General features: G+C 34.2%; 1 protein-coding gene and 1 pseudogene across 10 annotated transcripts in view; one reads left to right on the top strand and one right to left on the bottom strand.

The window, feature by feature from the left end:
* Positions 1-767: 767 nt before the first annotated feature.
* CUNH12orf4 (chromosome unknown C12orf4 homolog) overlaps positions 768-11,030 on the bottom strand; it is a 40,727-nt gene continuing 30,464 nt past the window's right edge. For all 10 annotated transcript variants that reach the window (XM_006923841.3, XM_025041103.1, XM_025041105.1 and 7 more), the window contains 3 exons: positions 4,911-4,968; positions 4,259-4,326; positions 768-3,655 (listed from right to left, as the gene is read on the bottom strand). In XM_006923841.3, coding sequence (XP_006923903.1) covers positions 3,563-3,655; positions 4,259-4,326; positions 4,911-4,968 — 219 coding nt within the window. In that variant the 3' untranslated portion in view covers positions 768-3,562. The remainder of the gene's footprint in view (positions 3,656-4,258; positions 4,327-4,910; positions 4,969-11,030) is intronic.
* On the top strand, positions 5,590-5,708 carry LOC112472408 (annotated as a pseudogene).

The following is an 11,030-nucleotide window of genomic DNA, read 5'->3' as shown; positions in this document are numbered from 1 at the left end:
TTAGCTTTGTATTTAAATAGGATATCGCAAGCACATATCAGTGCTGCAGGGACCCTGAGGTGGCTAGCCATCCCTTCTCCTGCTTTAGTTGAGATTTTGTTCTGGTCATTAGAAATCGTCAGCATCACAGATCACAGAAAACCTTGCCAAGTCTTTTTTTTAATCAAATAGTTCTCCAAGTCCCATTGCCTTTGTATAGCCTTGTAGAGGCTGGATCTTGCTTAGCATTGCACCTTTGTGCATGGAAGAAACTTGGCAAACACTTGTTTATTGAATAGGATTCTCGGGGTCAATCTACTACTTATGTTGTCCTCATCTCTGCCCTCCCTTTGTAATGTACTCTCATGTAAATATTTGTCTAAAGTTGTGGTCCCCAGCTTGCAGTTCCTTGAATTAGTGGTCCTTAAAGGTGTCTTAAACATGTCATTGAGCTATTTAAAAAATCTTTCCAGAAATACATTTCACTAGGATGAAACCTCACACGTTAAATAAAATGGCAAGGTTTTGTTTTTGTTTTTGTAAATTTGCCTGGAATTATATGATAATCCTATGTAATGATACTATGTATCACTTGCTAATACTGTCTATCACAGCTCCCCAGACATGTCTTTGATTAACAAAAAGACTACTCCTCAAATGATTTCAATTTACTAAGTAAAAGTTTCGAAACATTTTAGGGAAATATGGGAGGAAATGTTCTTTGACGGTGAAAGAAAACTATTGATTTAAAGGGTTCTGAATACATGGCACCTTTGTATAAACAGGCGTTGTAAAATTATTTTTATTATTTTAAAATTAGAATTTTTACACTGCTGTAACTTCTTTTGAGCAAAGCAGTCCAATTTCATCTAAGTGAGAAAAGTAAGAGAAAATCAATCATTTTCTCCTAGAAACTGAAAAATAGCCCCGAAGATCCATTCTTTAATCTTTGTCCATTCTTTCAAAACAGCTCTGCTCATTCTTCTCGGGGAGCAGGGATGTTTCCATAAATTCATCTTTCCTTTGTGGAACATCTTTTCTTCTTGTGAGAATTAGACACAATCCAACTGAAGTGATACAAATAAAAATGTGTCCTGTGCCAGCAAGAGATCTGCCAACTCCCAGACAAGCTAAGTTGTTTCTGTTGAAATTCTTTTTCATGCATTTCTTCCATTCCAGTCACATTGTCATGCTGAGAACAGCTGGTGCCATACTTCTTGACCAATGGCAAGGTTACAGCCTTGCTTGGTTTCTTTGAGAAATGGGGAGAGAGAAAAGAGCAACATGGAATGGAGACATCAGGTTCAACACCCCTGCCTGATTTCCAAAGCATATTTTTAAGGCCTTGAGGATCAGATTGTCATGGTTCAGGAATACATAATTATTTATTCATGCTAGGGCACAGGATCCTACACCCCTACCTTCAAAAAGCTCTTGTGGTTAGCTTCTCTCAACTTCTGTTTATCACTGCCTCCCTTCATTCTATTTCTGCTCCCATCAGCGCCTTATACCTGGAATGCCCCTTCTAGGCTCAGCCTACTGAGGTACCTGTTTCATATCATTCATGAAGTTCCTGAAACTACTCACCTCCAGGAAGCCCTCTGAAATACTCAGAAAAAGGTCATAATCTCATCCTTCCCAATCCAACTACAGAACTCCAGATTACCTCATCTACTGATTCACTAAAATCCCCACTACTTAAATTCATGTAATTAGTACCTTAAGTTATATATTTGTTATCAGCTTAGTGATTGGTGTGACAGGATGTAACATAAGCATTTTTCTAATCTTACCACTTTTGTATATTTCATAATAGTGCCATGTGAAAAACGAATATTTAATAAATTCATCTTGGTTTCATAGGCTAAATAAAAACTTTAAATTGCCCCAGAGTGAAAGCCACCTCTTTATAAATAATTTAATAAAACAGTCGTGAGGTGACAAAGGAAGGGCTGGACAGGAGCATTCACCAAGTTTCTGTGAATGAGCCCTTTATTCCTATACCCTGACCCTGGATACACCTTGAAAGCTGTTGGCTGTATACTTAAAGGAATTCCGTGGAGAGATTCTCAATACCTCTTTTTGAATGCCTTTTATTGATTGATCCCATTATACCTCCAACTTGACCTATCATATTATAAACTAAAACAGTCTCTGACGGTGCTCTGGCACACCCCTACTTTCTACCTCTGTCTACCTTGCTTTGCATTATAAGCAGTCGTAATGGTAACAATGGTGCCAGGAAAAGTTTCTTGATCTCAGGGCAGAACACCAGGTTCCCCTGAAAAGGATTTGGAAAGTGTCAGTGTAATGAACATAGTGTGGAATAGGCATTCTTAGTGTTGTTATTTGGACAGTAGCTTCCTCGAGTAGAAAATCAAGACATATTCTATGCTATGGGAAAGCATTTTACATGCCAAAAGAGTTTCTATAAGTTATTACTTTTAGGCATACTAATAGAGTACTTTTTTTTCTTGGAATCAAGATATACCAACTTATCATGATGTCAAAAGTCCTCTATTTCATTCCACAGGCCAGTTACAATGTCCATACAATTTGAATTTAATGAAACTATTGCTTTTGTAATGCCTTTGGTCAATGTAGCCACTACTCATTGTAAATGTTATAGATGGGGTACATAAGTGATACGTAGAATCTTAGAAAGTAGTTCTCCAAAGAAAGATAATGGAAAAGAAGAGGAAACAGATCAGAAATGGGGACAGAGCTATCAGCAAAGAAATGCAAAGAGAATGGTTAAGGAAACAGAATGCAGGAAGCAGGAAGGAAGAATGAAAATGACCTTCATTGTCTGTCACAATGCTGATAAGCGCAAAATTACTGCCAGGTGCTAGTTTAGACTAACTTTCCATCGAGCTTGCAAATAAACACATTATTTTTTTTCAGCCCATGAAATGTTATTAACAAACAAGGGCAAGGTTACATAGGGAAGATGAGACTGAGGTAAAGTATCCAGTCTTTTTCTGACTCTGAACGTAATAAAACTTTAGAAAGAGTATATTAAAAAGCAAGATTTTGAAATAGGTGAATTTAAAAGAATAAGTACCATGTCTCATATATTTGTTTCTGCAAAAAGATTTTCACAAGACAGCTATACTTGCAATGTATATTTCAGTGCTTTTTAATTTTCACTCGGCAAATAAAGTTGAAGGAAGATTGTATTTGTATGCTTAGTTAACCCTTGCACCTGATATGATTCAAACCTTTGAGGAAAGACAAATGTCACTATGAAAATTATAGTGAACAATCTCCTACATCAAGTGTCCACGTGTGATACAGGAAGTTTTAACTTACTAATATTCACAGGTAAGGCATTACAATGGAAAAAAAAGACATTATTTCATAAAGAGACTTTAAGAATACATGTGTAAGTGAGGGGCTGATGACTAGCCTGTACAACAGATGAATTTTTGGAATGTTTAATAGACATCTATCATGATTTGATTTGTGGCTTGAGTCGCAAGTTCTCTTTCTGGGCATCTTTTGCTTGACAGAATCCCAACATAGCTCAAGTTCCTGGAGAGTTTAACAATCCTCTTCTGCCAGCACGATGATCTATAAGGGTTTAGTGCTTAGATGTCAGAGTAAGTGTTGATGACACACGGAAGATCTGGGGAAGCATGTTACTAAGTTGATAAAACATTTCTTCAGAAATACTCTGTAAGAGGTTAAAATAAGTTTGTATTTGTTAAAACATTTATTTTTTAATAAATTAAAAATATTTTAAATTATGGAACTAGTTCTAGATATGGAGTACAATATATAAAAATTATCTTTCATGACTGATTTAACTGCACAGCTATGGACAGGGCCTGTTTTCCTGGCTCGGTCCTCTGAGACCCTGTTGTTTCTATCAAATAACAGGTTCGATTACCAGAAAAATCCCTAGATAACACTAGTGTAATCAATAACACAAGTACCACTAATTTTGCTAAGGTCTATATAGAATACACAATCATTCTCTGCTTATGTCCTTATTTATAAACTCTCCAAAATCTACATAAATGGGAACAATTGAAAACAAAGGAAAGATAAGTCAAGTTTGATTTTGGGGTCAAATAAAAGAACTCCTGAGTAGTAGATGCTGACATCTTTGACAAAAAACTAAGCAGCTTTATGGCATACAAACATTTCTCCCTCTAAAAAACAAGAAGCTGTCAGCATTTTGTCATTATATTGAGTTTAGGGCAGTGTACTCACTGTATCTGTGAGGAATATTATAACAGATTAAAGTGGGATGAGAGCTATTCAGATAACACACCTGTGGTACCAGAAATTGCACTGTCCTAGAAATTCCTCCATCCCATGAAGCCATTTCCATCATGAAACCTAAAACAGAACAATAGATTTTGCAGAATTATGCGTTCTGGTCTTCAAACCTACCCATCTTTTACTGAAATAAACTGAATTTTCATTGTGGGGCTTTGCATCTTCAGTTCTTAGATCAAGACATTGGGGCTTCGCCGCTGCCTATATCAGAGGCTTCTGCAATTCTTAATTCTCCATGCCAGAGAGCTTTAATATAGTTTTGTCAACAGATTCTTATGATTTCTCAAGTCCTATTTAGTTTCGATACAGTGAAACCAAAAAAGGTTATTAAAGTCTAATTAAACATGTGGCTCTACTTTTTTTTCTTTTTAAGAAAATAAAAAGCAATAGAGAACTGTAATAGAGCAAAATATAAATAACATCCAAATATCCTGCATTTCAAGAGGGCTGGATATTTGTTTATTTTGTGACTAGAAAAAGATAAGTAAAAAAGCCCATTATGAAATATTTGCTTTTTAAATAAACCATTTAATTAAAGCACCAGATGACAGGAGTAACTCACATTCTCTCTCCTGGGTTGCTCTACTTTTAATATTTGGAAGAAGAAATAAATAGGTCATTGTCAAATATAAGATTATACTCACCTTTGACACATTTAAACACGAGTTCTGCTCTCCTTAAGCACCACGGTATAGTCATTTCCTAAAAACGGAAACAAATCTTTTTAAAAACAGAACTTTGTAAAAAAAAAATACATAGTCGGATTTTAATTTATATATGTTGATCATCCAATTGTGAACAGATTCAGGTAACTATTTGCTAATTTCAGCTGAATTTCCTTTGTATTTCAAGCCTATGAGTTCTTCTGGCTGTTATACAGTTCTTGTGAAATGCTAACTAATTAGCCTAGTAAATATAATTTTTAAATGAACATAACCTTAAAACTTTCTAGATAATTCTAAACAAAAATATAAATGATGTAGAAACTCCACCTACTACTCTCAACGTTAACTTAAATAATTCTATTAATTTGTATATTTGAATAAGCAATTCATTAAAATGTTATGTTATTACAAAAGTAATAGAAATAAACAAATAGCCCATCCCAGTCACCTAACAAACCAAATGCATCCATTTTTCTATGTTCCCGCCTAATCTTGGACCAAGTGAGCACACAAGTGCTAGTGTCAGACTCTAACCAACACATTTATAATTTTCCAGTTATGATCAACGATTATGCCATTTTAAATTTCTTTTCTTTTCACTATCATTAGAATTATTTTCCCATGTTGCAAGTCTTCATAACAATAATATCTTTATTATTTCTACAGCCATGCTACCCTTAACAAGCCCGATCCCGTCTGATCTCAGAAGCTAAGCTGGGTTGGGCCTGGTTAGAACTTGGATGGGAGACCACCTAGGAAGACCAGGTGCTATAGGCATGAAAAATAAAAAAAATAAGGGATTGTAAGCTGACAAGGTCCTTGCAATCTGTGAGGTCAACCAAGGGTTGCCTCGCCTAAAAAACTAAATAAATAAAATGTTTATTATTTCATCACAGTGATTCTCAATCTTTTTGGGTCTTAGGTTCTTTTTATTTTTTATACTCTTAAAAGTCGCTGATGATTCTGATGAGCTTTCGTTAATGTGGATTATATCTCTTACTATTTATTGTATTAAAAATGAAAACTAATAAAAATATTAATTTCATTTAAAAACAACAATAAACATGCTAATGTAACATTTTTTTAATGGAAAGTAAATATACTTTCCATTGAAATCTCATTAATGCTTGGCTTAATAGAAGACATTTGGATTCTCTTATCTGCCTCTGCATTCCATCTGTGGTGTTATCATACAGCATGCAGCTTCTGGAAAAACCCATTGATGCTCATTTAAGAGTGAGAATGAAAAAAACAATAAAGCCTTATTATTTTGAAAATATTTTTAATCTTGCTCTCAGAAGGGGCTGGATCCTGGGTGGTTCTTCAGAACACAATTTAAAAATTGCTATTTATTGAATTAATGTATCATAACTTAAACAGCCCCTTATAGCTAGATTTCCACTTTTTTTGTTAATTACATTGCAATGAACATATTTGTGTGTGTGTGTGTGTGTGTGTGTTTGTGTGTGTGTCTACCTATCGTCTATAATCATGGTTTTGAATGATTTCTTGGGATACTTCTGTAGATTAGTGAAATAAAATTTAGGTTCTTCCCTAAAAGGTTAGATCAATTTACATTAGCCATTAGCAATACACGCACCATCCAATTTCACCATGTGTTCACCAGTATTTGGACATTTAAATATTATTGATTATTTAACATTATTACTAATTTAATAGATCTGAAAGGGTATTATCTGATTATCTTTAAAAAAGAGACTTTATTTTTTGGCAGTTTCAGATTTACAAAAAAATTACAAAAATAGTAGAGAATTTTCATATACTCTCACATCCAGTTTCCCCTATTATTAACATCTTATGGTAGTATATTACTAAAAGTGAGGCTGTCTATGCAACTACCAAGAATAAGGAGAATATATTGTATCAAACGATGACAGGGAAAATGCTTCAGCAACTCTAATTCATTTTGGGTTTTCAATGGTATATATATCTAAAGCAATAGACTACAACTAAATTGTTTTCTATACTATAAAATAATAGCTGTGGAATTACAGGAATTCTGGTCATTAAGGTACAAATACTGAAGTATAACTGAGTATATGCTTCACTTTAAAATATACCATTTTTCAAAAATACCTTGAAAATAATCAGAATCAAGAAATTATTACTCTTTAAATTACTATAAGATACTCATTTTTATATATAACAAAGTATTATCTGACAGTAACTTGTCTTATAATCTATGATTTATTGACATCTATGCTTAACCTTTGAATTATTTCAAGCTAAGGTCAAGCCTAAGAATCACTGCTCACAAATGTACTAATGTGAATTGTAAGCACAGAGCTTCAGCAGGGCTAGCCTTGAACACCAATATTAGAACAGATATTACCCCAATGTGTTAAAATATGGATAATAATGGTAATAATGAAAGACTGAAGCACAAGTTAGCACAGAGATGGTTCTAATGGTTTGATCAAAAGTAGATGGGAAGAAAGGATCATCATCTTTTATCCATTAATACCATACTTTCATGCTTTCTGTATACATGTGATTAATAGCATGATCTAGAACAAATATTTATGAGAGAAATTATGAACTTCGCACTCTTCAGAATGATGTGAATTAATGCAAAGTTTCATTAGAGAACACACCAAAATACTAATTCATGGCAAGATCCCAGGCTATCTTTGAAGTGATAGACAATTTAATTTTCATAGGATATAAGCCCTCATATTCCATTTACTTATCTTAATGCTGCTTATAGCATATAAATTTGAAAGAAAAGATAAGACAGTTGATGCACATCCTACTTGTTTTTAAATCTCTCATTTGCCTACATAGAGACTCCATCCCAAACAACCCTGTCATTTTTTCTTTGCTTCAAACTAGCACCTAAAAAGAATGGCTTTGAGTCCTTGGAAAAGGTAAACTATAAGCTTTAGAAGTCAATAAGGTCATGGGACGTGGTCTGCAGTTGCATAAGGAGCTTTCTTCTGGAAACAAATGTTAGTATATATTTACAGTATATGGGGTACACAAAACAGTAGGTCAGGTAACCGTCGAGAAAATTTTGATCATGGGTTCTAAGTAATGTCCAAGTAACTAAATCTTATTGTCATACCCATGAGAACACACTGTGAAAGAAATCCATTGAAAAAGTTGAACGGATCATGTGAAACACTTCAGACTTGTAACTGAGGCAGAAAATTGGGCCCTACAGCTATACTTTAGATGATAAGTGGGCACTGAACACGCAGAATAAGTTCTAAACATGTGAAATTGGAATTAAAAAGTCAATTCTGATGATAAATGCAGATGGTACCACCTATCTAAAGTTAATAGCAATACTTTGACTACTCGACTTTAATCTTCTGATCAGGGTAAGACTGGACTACAGAGGTGATTAAGATTTAGTTGGTATATACTTTTAGGTCTTTGCTGTATGTCTTGGAAGTCAGATAGAATAATTTTTTGAGTTTACGCTCCCACGAGAGAAACTGCAAGACTATTCTTTACTCTCAAGTATGTGCCTCTGACATATCCGAAACACTTGCATTAATCAGTTTCACAGCCATTATCAGAAGGTGAGAACTAGTATGGGTTTCTCACATTCCACATTCAAAAACAATGGGGTTAAGTACAACTACTTTGGGAAACTATTTGGCTTTATCTATCAAAGTGAAACATGCATTTCCTGATACCTAACAATTCTATCCCTAAGTATATACTCAACAGAAATGCCAACATATATGTACTAGGATGTTCATAGCAACATTCATTATAATAATTAAAACTAGAAACTACCCAAATGTCCATAAGTAGTAAAACGGCTAAATAATTGTGGTGTAGTCACACAATGGAATGATCGAACAGTCTACAACCACAAATAGTAATATAAATAAATTTCACATAATAGTGAGTGAAAGAAGCCAGATACAGGAGTATGTACTATAAGATTCATTCTACTTATATAAACTACAAAAACACATCTAATTTATGCTTTTCTAAGTGAAAATTGTGGTTACCCTTTTGGAGGGATTGTGGCTTACGTGACTGGAAGGGAGCACAAGGGTGGCTTCTGGGGTGCTGGTAACATTCTATTTCATCTGGGTGTTGGTTACATTGGTGTTCAGTTTGTGAAAATTGGGCTATATATTTATGATACATGTAGTTTACTATATGTGTATTATATTCTAATAAAAAGTTAAAAATAAACATCTTCACCAACCACAATTACAACAACTAAAACTCCTTAGTCCCAAACTATTCAATGATTTATAGTAAAAATAAAGTCAGGAATTCAAGATTCTGGACTTGTGGGTTCATTTCACATCTATCAGGTTAGACTGACTCTAGTATGACCTTATCTTCAGATTACAAAGATCTATAGAGATAAAACTGGTAATAATATATCTTTCTTCTTGCTGATAGATGGTTTCATTTCCCTTTTAAAAAAACATTGCAATTAATTTCTACAGCTCTTTTTATTTACTATAGGACACACACTGTTTCAGAAATTATTATCATTAGGCGCACACTAAGACATGGTAACTGAATGTCTAGCAATTCTGTTAGAGAAGGAAAACAACACCCAAAAATGCTCTGAGATCCTTGTAGGAAACCTAAGACAAATACTACCACTACATCCTGTGTAGCGTTGTCTGAGTTTGTAGAATAAACTTCTTGACCTGATGGATGTTTAAATACAACAAATGGTAAGACCATGGCTCAATATACTTTTGTGAATTAAAATGGACACTTTCGAAACAAACTTAATGTTCTGCAGCTGGCTGTCCCAATTTAAAACATGTAACTTTCGTGACCTTGTGGGAGAGGGAATGCTGGTAGTGTCAGATGTCTGGGAGTAAATCTGAATTTAGTGACTTTTGGAAACACTGTTTTTGAGGTTGTTTCCCACCTACATAAGACCATTTTTATAAACTGGTTAACCAGGAGTCCAGCTGCAGGAATGTTTGGATGTTTCCTTGTGGCTAGAATTCATTACAAACTTTCTTTGTTACTCCCCAAAGGCTCTTTTATAGATGGACTAGTTAGTGATGATAACTTAACAATGGCTAAAAATTCCTGATGAAACAAAGACTTTATAAAGCTACAGTCAGGGGAAAAACATGTTTATGACAATCTCTCCTGATACCATATTAGGTATGACTGAGGCTATAGTAGTGAATAGGAAGAGAGATTTGGAAGTCTGATGCAGTTTTCATAGGATGAAGCCAGAATTCTCTTAAAACGATCAGGTGTCTGGTGAAAATACAAATGAATTATAAGTGGGAAACCATTTAAAATCATCTTGCAAAATAAATAAAATAAAATAAAATCATCTTGCTTTACATGCATTGATTTTTTCTGTGTGTTTACATAGGGTATTGCATTTTAAAATGAGGCCTCTTATAATCAGTCTAAGTGGAGACTTAGTCACTCTAAAAAGTAAAACATAAAATCTTTTACACTACATTCTACAATTATAGCATTAAAACACATCTTTCATTTTGCTAAATAACTTTTAATAATCAACAATCAAACTTCTTTCCTGACATTCACAGTGTACACTTACCAATTAGCAATTTTGCTTTTTAAAAAAATGCCACCTCAAGACAAGCAGGCATCAAGTTGCTGATACGGATGGGCCCTTCATTACCAGACTGACCCCTGGTCTTCCCAGAAGCACTTGCCTGTACCAGTTTGTTTTGAGACTGCTTTGTTCTCAAAGAGCATTTAAAGGTGAATTTTTAGTCTTTGTATTATTTTCACAACTTACCCCCCTAACCAGTTTTTGTGTGGGTGAGGGAAGAAAGCAGGAGAGAAAGCAAACGGTTATGGAAAGAGATTTTTACAAAAATGTAAAATAAAGTACAGTATTTAATAAAACGAATGCATGATTATGCCACGTTTTAAACGTACAATCCAATACTTGTGTTATCCAAAGAGCATACCTGAGAAAATGTTAAAATGAAGCTGGCTTCTTCCTGTCATACAGCATCTCTTTCCATTGCCTATTAATGCATACTCAGAGAATGCAAACTAATTGTAATGTTAGCCTAAACCAAATATAAACGTGGAGGCAAATCTAATGCTACTTAAGACAAAAATGGAGAAAGAGAAGGGAGGGAAAGA

The sequence above is a fragment of the Pteropus alecto genome, unplaced genomic scaffold (genome assembly GCF_000325575.1).
Source record: "Pteropus alecto unplaced genomic scaffold, ASM32557v1 scaffold76, whole genome shotgun sequence".
In the NCBI taxonomy this organism is placed as follows: Eukaryota; Metazoa; Chordata; class Mammalia; order Chiroptera; family Pteropodidae; genus Pteropus; species Pteropus alecto.
This window is presented reverse-complemented; position numbering and strand designations above follow the sequence as displayed.